The 12,821-nt window shown below is 33.5% G+C and overlaps 1 protein-coding gene across 1 annotated transcript in view; it reads left to right on the top strand.

The window, feature by feature from the left end:
* The first annotated feature begins 1,119 nt into the window (after positions 1-1,119).
* Positions 1,120-12,821, top strand: part of LOC132276873 (isoamylase 1, chloroplastic) — a 34,417-nt gene continuing 22,715 nt past the window's right edge. Inside the window, exons 1-8 of the mRNA XM_059778507.1 lie at positions 1,120-1,203; positions 1,310-1,689; positions 8,478-8,660; positions 8,801-8,893; positions 10,547-10,699; positions 11,189-11,280; positions 11,667-11,808; positions 11,901-12,008. Of these exons, the coding sequence (XP_059634490.1) occupies positions 1,345-1,689; positions 8,478-8,660; positions 8,801-8,893; positions 10,547-10,699; positions 11,189-11,280; positions 11,667-11,808; positions 11,901-12,008 (1,116 nt within the window). The 5' untranslated portion in view covers positions 1,120-1,203; positions 1,310-1,344. The remainder of the gene's footprint in view (positions 1,204-1,309; positions 1,690-8,477; positions 8,661-8,800; positions 8,894-10,546; positions 10,700-11,188; positions 11,281-11,666; positions 11,809-11,900; positions 12,009-12,821) is intronic.

Below are 12,821 nucleotides of genomic sequence, written 5' to 3'. Positions count from 1 at the left end.
AGCGTCACCCTATTGCAAAAATTGTGTGATTTGGAATACAAATTTCATTTTATTTTCTATTACTTTTATTTATTTATTTCTTCATTATAATTTAAACACAATACATGAAATGTAAATTTAGTGGTGTTATAGATGATACTCAAAGAGCAAAACATTATTTAAAATAATTCTTTAGGATCATTTGTGAAGTATTTATTTTGTTACTTAAGATCATTCATATACACAATGAAGAGACTGAAGATAACGTTAGTAGTAAAATTGAAAAAGGTGGGACAAAGTGAAATAATGCTAGTGGGGTTGTTGGGTTTCCATGATAAACTCAAAACAATGATTAGGGTGACTATTTTATAGTAATTTATATAGTGGCAAAAATGAAAACTGAATAACCCATTTACGTGACAAAAATGGGAATGTTAAGAATAAATATGAAAGAAAAAAAAATAATAGTTGATATGGCATATGATAAAATATAATGGATCAATATAATTTATCTCACCGACTCACTTATATGTGATAAAAATAAAGGTGATGAAGGTTTTACATAAGAAATTTAATTGTAAAAATTCAAGATGATGAAGGCTTTACATAAGAAATTCAATTGTAAAAACTTCAAATTGTTTATTAGAGTTCAAGTAAATATGAGCAATGTTAGACATCTTAAAAAAAAAAAAAATTTAAGACATAAAAAATTATTATCACCTTTTCACATTATATAAAATGTGGACCGAAATAGTAGTATATTAGAGTCTAGTCAAATTTCATTACATTTTATAAAGTAGGGCTCTTTATTAATGATTTTGAAATCTTACCGTGTAATATATTGAAATTAAATGCATAAATCAAATGAAAAAAACAATTTAAATCATGCAAACATTTATTTAACCTTAATCCCAATCCCAATAAAATACTATTTCAATCCACACGTGTCACCTGATTATGTTAAATTAATTAGGGCATTAATTTATTTCATTTTTTTTTAATTTTTATTCTGTAATGACGTGTGTCATTAAAAAATCCCACTAGGTTAAATATTGGGTTTAAATGAATTAGATCAAATATATATTTTTTCATTTAAGTATTTTTTTTTGTTGTTCATTGTTTTGTTTATTTATTATTTAATAAGAGTCTCTTTTGCTTGACGTACAGTTCTAAAACCGCAGACTCGAAGATCAGATGATTCCCCCTCTTTCAACTGTATACACAGTACACCATACTAGCCTCTGTGCCTTCTTTATTTGATTTAAATTATTTTCCTTCATCTTAGTTACACTTAAAGCGAATTTAATCGGTTCTCTTTTTGATCTCACAGTGTCGCGCATGTAGAAACCCGATTCTTGGATTTCAATGGAGTTAGTTCAACGTGCTTCATGTTTAGTATACACTCCTAAGTGCAGTCCTCAGAACAATCAATACGTGAATCTGCCGAAAAAACTCCGAAAGCAAAGCCACAAGAGTGATTTGAGCTTGGGTTTGATAGAAAATGGTTCGAAAATGAAGTCGTTGGTTGTTAATGCGAGGGATGGAGGGGCGGTGGTGGAGAAGCCGAAACTGCGGCGGTTTCGGGTATTCGAGGGTTATCCGGCGCCGTTTGGGGCTACTGCTCTCGACGGTGGAGTGAATTTCGCGATTTATTCAACCAATGCGGTATCGGCGACTCTGTGCTTGATGACTATATCAGATATAGAGGAGGTAAATTGGTGGTATCAAATTTGTTTATATTTTTGTTTTTTTTTTTTTTTTATCTTTTACACGTGTTTTCTTGTTTTTGTTAATGTTTAGAGACAATTTGTGCTAAATTTTATACTTGAAACTGTTTACTTCATCAAACCGGACTAGTGCTAAACACTTTGTGTGTGTATATATCTATTATCCTGTCAAAGAAAGTCACACAAACCCCACATGCCCCTATGATGAGTTGCCTTAGACCTTCTACTTTGGGAGGTGGGAAAGCACACTTAGGCTACAACCTGTTTATTGACGTGCTTGTAGTTTCATACATTGTGAACCCTAATGTCAACACTCATGTTCTTGAATTTGAAAATCAGATTTTATTGCTGTGGTTGTTTATTTTTATTTTTTCAATGTTTTTTTTGGTGAAGGCTTGGTCTAGTAATGATGCTTTTATTTGAGTTGGTTAATAGAATATGATTAATTAGAATTGGGACTCAAGAGTTATTCATGACCCGACTCTACCTTAAAAAGACGAAATAAAGTGAAGAAAGGGAAAGAAATTCAGGAAAGTGTGAAAGCAAATTGTGATGATGTGAACTTGACTATTTTTCACATTTGGAACTGGTATCTTAATTACAACATTATATTCATTTTATTTATTTAGCATGATTGGGCTAATTAATGTGCTCTTACTTGTGATATTGGCAGAAACTCGTGTTTCAATTGCATCAAACTCAACTAGTAATTCCAAACCCGAAGATTTGGAAAATTAGTAATAATAATTGCGCATGCTATCATGTGATTAACTTAGAAAGAAATTCATCTAATGAACTTACCATGTGAAGAAATTTATCAAATGAGCAAAGAATTTTGGTGATTCTCTCGCTTAACACGGACCTATAGATGCATTAGTGAGAAGAGGAAGATTGGTTTGTATAAGAAGGTTAGAGAGAAACATGTAGACCAAGACTGAGTTGAGATATAATAGGACAAGGCAACACAGCTTCACTAAAATAATGAGGTTAGATGGAGCATAATTATGAAACTTGATTCATATAACGAATCCCAAATAGTTGGGAAGAGACTTTCTCGAGTTGAGTTGAGATCAATTGTGCAGGATTGATATGTATGAATGTTTTTGTGAACTTAGACATGGAGATTGGATTGGAGTGTTTTTTGTATGGTTACTGTTGTATATATTACTAAAGTAATAATCTTGTTTTGCTAAAACTTGCGAAATTTTATCTAGTTAAAATTCTTAATCTTTTTTTTTTTTTTTTGTTTTTCCCGAAAAGTGAAGCAAAAAATTCTTAATCTTTCATGAAGATAATAATGATATATTTTTTCCAAAGTGGAATCAAAGTATTCAAAACGTTTTTCCAAAAATTGAAACAATTGTTGAAGAATTATTAATTCTCTACCAATGCTTTTTCTTTACCTCTTTTTTTTTTTTTTTTTACTTATAAATTATAGTTTCCTCTTCTCTATTTATTTCTTTCTCATATCAAATTTTTCTGTTTATTTAGGTTGCAATTTTTTTTTGGATTTTCTCAAGGTTTATACTATAAACAAAATTATATTACAATTGATTCTAAAATAATTCATATTTAATTACATAGTACAAGTTGCCTGCAAATTCCCCCCACCCCCCACCCCCCAACCAACTAAAATTCCTGGGTCCGCCCCTGCATATATATATATGTATATATTTATTTATGAGACACATGCACCACCACACATGGCAACACTAATAGTACAAGTGTCTTTGGGTAAAGATTAATGTTTTCTTCACCTTATTTCATAACAAACACTTACTAGACTTGTTAAATAAATTTCCTTTGTTGGCTTTACTATCAACTACTAAAGGTATTGGCTCCAACTCAGGTTCAGAGAATAATTTGAACACGAAAGGAGCAAATCCTACGACCTTCATTCATAACATTAGCAAATACACAAAATGCTCCTCATTACATTTGAAAGCAATTGAGCAAAATTGTACAATGGTATAATGTATCACTCCCAAAACCAACAGTCTCAGATACATTTTATTTAGTAAACAAACAACTAATGAACATGACTGATATATATCTTATAGAGTTTGAATTCCACTGTCAAACTTATCATCACCTCTTATTATGACAAAGGCTAGGATCAGGTACTCCAACTTGAGAATGACTCCTGCAATCCATCAACAATCTTATTAAATGTCACCATTGAAACGAAGCTATTCAAATTTTAAAATACCCCACTCTTATATTTCCTATATTATTTACTACCGAGAGTTTTCATCTGGTGAAACCTCAATAATAACATCAATACTTTTTCTAACTAAAGCTCCACTAGTTCTATAACATCACCTTTATTATCATAGAAATTACTCCAACATTAGCAATCAATTTTCAACACCTGCTTGATGACAGAGAACATCATATCTTTACCCAGAAATGCAAACTGCTTAATTTAGAATGTGCAGGAAGTCTAGAAAATGTTTTCACAAACACTCTTTAGAGATTTGTTAATGATCTCTTTCCTGTCTATTTCTTACTTAAAAATCAATAACTCTTAAATATCAAAATCAAGGTAAACCTAGAGAAATAGCATCTCCCCAAGAGTAGCATTACACCAGAGAAACAAAATCCGCGTACAAGCCCCAAAATATTCATCATGTATCAGTATCTCACATAATCCACAATTTCTAACTTTTGTTGCTCAGAATATCATTTCAAATTGACATCCCTACTATTCCTCAGTTACTACACAACCACACTTTTATTAGAGATCTGCATCTCCTCATAGATTTATAATTTGACTAGTAAAACACAGTTACTTTTCTTCATTCCAATGAATGCAAACCTGGAAGTCTAGAATCCCTCAAAGTTGACACCGTCAAGAAATCTCTCAAAATTTTCATTATTGGTTACTTTGCCTTGTAAAGATGTTTGGGTCACATTAATGCTAAATCTTCTGCCAAATTATATATATATAGCTCCCAATAACTAAGTTCATCAAACATCTTAACCAATAGGATCTGAAGTTTTTAATATAACATCCTTTTACCCTAGTTAAATATAACTCCCAACCATACATTCGGATAAATCAAATCCATCATTTAAGAATTGATAGGCCTAAACTCCAAATTAACATTCAGCGATATTCTACCATACTTTAATCCATAGACAGATTTCATTCCGTAGTTCTAATTATGCACTTAAATTTCCAACAAGCTCATCATTAAGCTTATATACAACTTCCATTTGAAATCTGAATCTAAAAGCTCACTGATGAAGAAACTGGAAAAACTTGAGATCGAAGATATCAAGAAGCAGAGTTTCATTCTTTTTCTGGGTGAGACTCTTACAACATAGACAACCAAGAAGTCACTATCAATCTAGGTAGCAATTGGGCTTGGGCTTCGTAGTGGGAAGAGAGTCTTCGAGAGCAGAAGCAAATGTCTGTTAATAAAAAAGAGAGGCTTTTCCACCCTCTTCCCCTCCATCCCTTTCCCCAAGCTACAGGGGGGAGTAGCCTTTCTAATTATATATCGCTTTAGCCCATACTTCTATCTATCATGTACCACAACCACAGAATCAAGTTCTCGGAAAGGGTGCGGAGTAGAGCCTGAGGTCGATGTTTGGCTGCCACAGATTCACAACCTAGAAATCTAGAACAGATCATTACTCCACTATTTGGATTTAACATTGGCTCCATTGTCCTCATTGCATACTTGTAAAAATTCCTTTGAGAATGATTTCTAAGGTGCAACACCTAACCTCAAGTCAAATAATTGCATCACTCTTTCCAAGACCTCAATCCAATCGAAAAGTTTTGGTCCTCACTTCATTGAACACGCAATTTCTATTCCATTCTAAAATTGCAATACATTTCTCAATTTTCAATACATAATCCTACAGATGTAGGATTCGTTGTACTTAAAGAAGTCATCTCTTTTATCATCGAATATATTTCATATCACATATCCAATACACCTAAACTCCCAAAGAATCTACTACTGGGCTCTGATACCAAATTTGTCACGCCCTGTTTTCCGAAAGCGTAAGTTAACCAATTACTTCGAAATTTATAAGGAAATACTTCAATGGTACTTTAAGGAAAAATAATTCTAATGCCATGGTAACACCAAGGCATGAAAAACTAGTTCACTTATGAGAAAACAATTTTAGAAATTTCCAATATTTAACAATTTAGAAATCAACTCATTCAAAAATAGGTATGGTGAGGAAAAGTACCTCTTTGGGCTTTACTTTGAATTTTCTCCAGATTTCTTTCTCTACCATGGCTAGATCTGGGTCTTCCTTTTCTTCTTCTTTCTCTCTCTTTCTTTCTTTCTCTCTTTTTCTTCCTTTTCTTCTCTGGCCGTGTCTTTTTCTTGTCCTCCTTTTCTTCTTCTCATTTCTTCTATATAAATATACTACACTAGAGACTTAGTCAAAGCTTTTCTTGGAAGATTTATAATGTATGCACATATTTATATATATATATATATATATATATATATATATATATATATATATATATTTATGAGACACATGCACCACCACATATGAAAACACTAATGGTACAAGTGTCTTGTATCTTCCTTAATTTGATGACACACATTTGTTTTGTTTATTTATTTATTATTATTATTTTTTGACACTTGTCACTATAAAATCCATCCATCTTTTCTTCATTTATCTATTTTATTTTCCCACCACCTACTTTCATTATTTCCAATGTAATCACCGTTAAAATATTTTACTTACTTAATCCAAGTCCTTTTAACTTTTAGGATATTACACTCAATAAAGCGGAATGATGATATAAGATATATGTAATTAACTTCAAATTATTGTGATAACACTTTACTAAGTTTATTGAAGGTGGAGTTTGAATGTGATGTGGATCATAAAGACAAATCCTGAAAGTTGGACATTGGAATAGTGAAACTCAATAGCACAGAGTCTGGCATAAGTGCTACCAACAAACAAAAAATTAACCATGGCAACCATTAGGCTTTGGGGTCAATGTGTGCTTAATATGGAACTTGATACAATGACAATTCCTCAACTTGTGGTGCACTGAAGATTTTGATGCCTACCAATGTAAGCATTTTGTGATCAAATATTGACATGGGGAAGGTTGTAGAAAACCTTTCCTTTGAGAATTTTTTCCTCAAGATGGTATAAGCTGTGGATGAGCTCTTGTAAGATAATTATGTTGGAAAATTATTTGAACAGACTGATGTTGGGAGGGGTCAGATTCATTGGTTCAATTGGTAACACATGATGGTGAGTGGTTTGAAATGCTGTCTTTGATCATTGTGGTATCCTTTGGTTGTGTGAAGCTTTGGTTCTAGCTTCCTATGGGCAAGTGGGTTTATGTATGTTAGAGTATGAAGAGTGAAGGAGCCCAAATTGACGTCATGTTGAATGGCTGTGTTTTCTTACAAGATGTTTGGTTGGTCGTGTGGCAGCTGTGATGTGGGATACAAGTAGGATTCAGGCATATGTTAAAAGGCTGAGAGGCATAGATACTTCTAGGAAGAGCCGAGTCCATATTAGACATTTGTTAATATCAAATCACCTTGAATGTTGCTTATCCACATATAAACACACACAAGTACATTCATATAGACATTCATTGTGTCCTTTATCTCTCTCTGTGTTGTGATAGTGTAGATTATAATTCCATGAATCATAGATTACAAATTTCATGTTTTTATCATAGAATATCAATCTGTGTTGTATAACATAAGTTTCATATAAAAATAATATATTCTATTGCCTTCTTCTAGACACGGGTCCTACTTTTTAAAGATTCCTGTCCATATCCATGTTTCTTAGGTAAACAGAGGCTACTTGAGGTTAGAGTGATGGATCTCAATGGATTTGTCTTATTGTTTGTGTTCCATTCAGTCGAGGAGGCAAGGATTTTGGATGTGAGGGATTGGATTTTTGAGAATGAACCACCCTCTTTCTGCTGATGGGTTCCTATGAGTGATTGCTTCAAGGTCAAAGCCAGGCTTGACTCTCACTCACCCGAGGAGACAATGATGGGAACCCTGTCTTTAGCCACTATGGAAAATGTTTGGGGTGTTAGGTTTTTAGATTCGGTGGTTTGGTAGCAGGAAGGCCTCCAGAGGAAGTTGGGTTTAGTTGTGGGGGGGTTGGGGGAAGACTGCCCTTTGTGGGATAGGAGGGTCTTTAGCAAGATGAAAAAAAGGACTCTGATTTATTCAATCTCATGCTTGTCTTGAAATGTGGAGGATGGCTTCCATTGGTCAGTCTCACAGGTGTAAGGACCAATTCTAGAAGGGGTTATAGTTGTGAGAGGACTTGGTTGGAGTTGACAGTTGGTTAGCCAGGAGAATCTAACCAGGCAGGTTGTGGACACACCGTAAATGCCTAGTTGCTGGTCAGCCACGTCATTTAAAATTTGTTGAAGGTGTAGATAAAAATAGGCACTGCGTGCAAGTTAAAGCCCTGCTGACTGGAAAATGAGTGCATGAAACCACAAGAAATATGCTTTGTCAAATGATATCATTGTACTTGGCATCTGGAAGCCCATATTTTCATGATAAAATTCTTTTAGGAGTTATCTCATGTCAATATAGTTGTGGACTTTTTAAAATATGAGGCATGAACAAAGTGGCAGCCTGCAACAATTCATGTATTCTGGGTGTTTTCATTTGCTTTCATAGTCTTTGAGTTTTTTCATTTGTTTTGATAGTTTTGAGCTGTTATTCAACTGAATATATGGCAATCGTAATTATCTATATTCTTTTAATACCATTTTTTCTGATGCAGAAAAGAGTGACTGAGCAGATTTTTCTGGATCCACTGGCTAATAAGACAGGAGATGTCTGGCATGTATTTCTGAAAGGAGATTTTAAAGATATGCTATATGGCTACAAATTTGATGGGAAGTTTTGTCCTGAAGAAGGACAGTACTACAATTCTTCTCAAATACTGTTGGACCCTTATGCTAAAGTTAGTGGCCTATTCCATTGCATCTTTTGCTTAAAACATATGATATCCTTCTATCCAGTTTGTGCATCCCAATTGTATACTTTTTGCAATGTGTTTTACTTGTCTTTTGTTGTGCATTGATTTTCCTGTCACATATTCAGGCAGTTGTAAGCAGAGGGGAATTTGGTATTTTGGGACCTGTAGAAAGTTGCTGGCCCCAAATGGCCTGCATGGTACCTTCTGCCAATGATGAGGTAATGAATATGTATAGATACTTCTACTGCAGTAGTTGTGTATCTTTGATAAAGCATTGTAGTTAAAAAAAAATCCCAAGATTAGATGTGGATGAAGACGTCTTCTGACACTCGAAATCGTATAGGCTATAGCATTAGAAAAACTCCTGCATGTATTTGACAAGGCATTTCCTTCATCATTCTGGGATCTGACCTACTATCCATTCTTTGTGCTTAATCTTGGAACAGTTTTACCCTCAGTTTGGAGAATCATTCACCGGTCGTATCTTTAGGTTATAAATACTTTTGCCTGCGAATAGTTGCACTTTCTGATTTCCTTCTGCATCAAGTTTACTTCAAAATGTCCAAAAAAAAGTGTCAAATTTTTATTTCTAGATATCTTCTCTTTCTACAGGAGATTTATTCTCTGAAAATCTTATTAGGATCAAACATCAAAATTTTTATGCTATAATTCTTGCCTTTAAACGGGAGATTCTTTTTAAAATGTAATAAATCCAGATTCGGACAGGTTTTTCTCATTACTATGCTTAATTCCATTTTTCAGCTGATTACTTGTGAATCATGATTTGTAATATATTTGGTTGTTCACAAATCTTTGGTATAGGAATTTGTCTTCTTCCTTCTGGCCTTATTCATTCGGTTAAATGGGCTACCTTGCTTTTAGACAATCCTATTTCCATGTCCAAAGAACATTTCCTTTTGGTATGTGTAAAGAGCATTTTTTTATTGTGAAGCAATTGTACCATCTTTTTTGTTACTATGTCCTATTAATATGCATGCACGCGCGCAATGTTTTGAAACTGAAAGAATCTGTCCTCTGAGTGGTCTTGATTATGGTCTGGACAGACTCCTCTTAGCTTTTGTATGCTTCTGAAAAAGATGAGTCACTTCTATTGCAGGAAAAGAGCTATCTGTGCCGAATGTGGAGTTGTTCGTGCTTCTCACTCTTACGTAATCTGCATTTTGTTTAGTCTGCTTGAGCTTATGATGAGCTCTGCTGAGACTGGTCAAGCCTAGCCTTTTATTATTTTGACTTTCTTTTTAATTTGCTTTTTGTAGAATCTACAACTGATGCAAATATAAATGGTGATTAGATTGGAAAGAAAGAAAGTAGGTGAAGCAATTGGAGATAAAATGAAACAAAATCAACGATGATGGTCAGGCATCTGAAATGAAGGCCAATAATTGTACCAGTGAAGAAGAGTGACATGGTTTACATTGAGAGAAGTGTTAGGGAAAGAAGGATATGGCATGAAATGTTAAGGAATTATATTGTAGTGCATGGATTTATTGAATCTGTAGATTTAGAAGAATGGTGAATCATCTTGTATCCAATTCCAATTAATTAGGGTAGTGCTTTGTTGAGGTGAATTGAGTATATTTTTAGATTTTAAATTCCGGGAGAAGCATTATCACCTATTGGTCTCCTTTTTCCTATTCTTTTCCCCACTTGTTTTAAATTGAACATTATAACTGACTCTGAATAGTTAGGATAAAACTTTGTTGACTTTAACTGATTTTGAACTGAAAATTATGACTCTGAGTTCTGATTGCCCCCATCTTTCAGAAATACCATATCATAAGTTTCGATTTTTTATTTTATTTTTTATACCTAATTTGGTTTCATATTTTACTTTTGTTGATCTTTTACAGTTTGACTGGGAAGGAGATTTACCCCTTAAGTGTCAACAAAGAGATCTTGTTATATACGAAATGCATGTTCGTGGATTTACAAGACATGAGTCAAGTCGAGCAAACTTTCCTGGTACATACCGTGGTGTAGTGGAAAAACTTGATCACTTGAAGGTAAGAGTAATTAATTTTAGAACTTGATCATCTTAAAATGCTCCTTACTTGACAGCCTCAAACAGCCATTATATGAGAATTTCAATATGTAGACTACTAGAGCACTTGGATATAGATTTTAAATTATTGATCAAGTAAATATTTATTAGTTTTAGAGATATAGGGTGATGATCTCAGATTTTAGCCTGGAGGTAATGAGTTTCAGTTATTGAGCGGTGTCTGTGGTCTCTTTATGGGCGTATTCGACTAATTTATAATTGTTTTTATGCTGAGTTACATGAGCTCAATAGTTTCACAAAAAAATACAATTTATTGTACACTCCATATTTTTGAAATATTGGATCTGGAACGATTGCTTTAAGGATTAGCCATCTAACTGTAGTGCGTGAGGTTGGTTATAGTTTGTACTTATTTTGTATGTATCATAAAAAGAATGTTGTGCATTATTAATTTCCACTTTCCCGTTTAATGTATCTTTTATTGTGGCAGGAACTTGGTATCAACTGTATAGAGCTAATGCCATGTCACGAATTCAATGAGCTGGAGTACTACAGCTACAATTCTGCCTTGGGTGATTATAAGTACACAACTCTGACCCTTTCACGAACTATTTCTTTTCTCTATCTTTTTTCTTTGATTCATTGATAGTATGGAAGATTCTACAAATTTGGGGATTTATTTTTATATATAAAAAATAAATTTATACCACTACTAGTTTTTATAGGAAAATAATCCCTTATCTTAGCTTTTGTATCTTGATTAAAATTTTGTCTATGGTAATGCATATAATCTGTAACCTGTAGGTCATGGATGCCTTTCCATCCCACCTTTAAAAAAAAAAATGGGAAGAAGAAAAAATTCTGCATTTTTTAGAAGGGGAAGATACACAAGTTTGTGAACATAAAAACTCAATAAGAACATTTTGGCACTACAAGAATATTTGGTCTTATGGAAAATAATTCTTTAGGGTGAATTTTTGGGGATATTCAACGGTCAATTTCTTTTCACCAATGACAAGATATGCATCTGCGGGTACCGATGATTGTGGCCGTGGCGCAATAAATGAATTCAAACATCTTATTAAAGAAGCACATAAACGAGGAATTGAGGTGATAGCTTGTTTCAACATGGTCTAGGATTTCTTCTTTAAAGTTTTGGTGAGATTTTTCTCTAATTTATATATTAATTTATTTTTTAACAGGTGTTCATGGATGTTGTTTTCAATCACACCGCTGAAGGGAATGAGAATGGTCCCATATTGTCATTTAGGGGTGTTGATAACAGTGTCTTTTATATGCTTGCGCCTAAGGTATGACTGTCCAAATTATTTTTTCTTTCGGTGTATTTCTTCAGAAGAAATTGTATGATTCTACTTATTGAATTTTTTTACCTACATATCGTTTGTTTGAAACTTATAGTTAATGGAGGTGTCCTCTTTCAATGCCTTCAAATTCCTGTATAAATGTTGGTTAATTTTATATTTAAAGAAGGAGATCCTGTGCTTCTGTCCAGACTAATTTCTTGATCAGCCAGCATACAATTTTATCTTCTATATAAAAGAAACTGCTTCCCACTCAGAACTTTCTCAAATTAATGTAGGGAGCTTTTAAGAAATTGAGGTACTAATGCTTGGTATATGAGCTCCATATGTGTTTACAAGTTCTCATAGAACAAAATAAGTGGAACAAAAACTGATTTGTTGTTAAGATATTTTAAGACCAGGAGATGAAAACTGCAGCTTTTGTTAAACTGGACCGGTGGCTTAAACTGGGAGAATTACATCACTATCATCAATTTCGTTCTTTTTGGCTAAAAAAGCAGACGTGTGGGAATCTTTTAAGAAATTGAGATACTAATGCTTGATATATGAGCTCCATGTGTGTGTCTATAAGTATCTGAAAGTACAAAATAAGTGGAACAGAAACTGATTTCTTGTCACATTTTTTTAGGACAACGAGATGAACGCTGCAAGTCTTGCTAAACTGGACTGGTGACTTAAATTGAGGGTGTCAGATCACTATTGTTGATTTCTTTTTGTTTGGCTAAAAAAGCAGATGACACAAATTGGGCTGAAATTCAATTGTATTGAAATCACAATGAAATTACACTGTTTTATACACTT

The sequence above is a fragment of the Cornus florida genome, unplaced genomic scaffold (assembly GCF_030987335.1).
Source record: "Cornus florida cultivar Cherokee Brave unplaced genomic scaffold, ASM3098733v1 CherokeeBrave_3.0.0_Hap2_Chr10, whole genome shotgun sequence".
Taxonomy (NCBI): Eukaryota; Viridiplantae; Streptophyta; class Magnoliopsida; order Cornales; family Cornaceae; genus Cornus; species Cornus florida.
The sequence above is the reverse complement of the archived record's forward strand: the minus strand, read 5'-3'. Positions and strand labels throughout refer to the sequence as shown.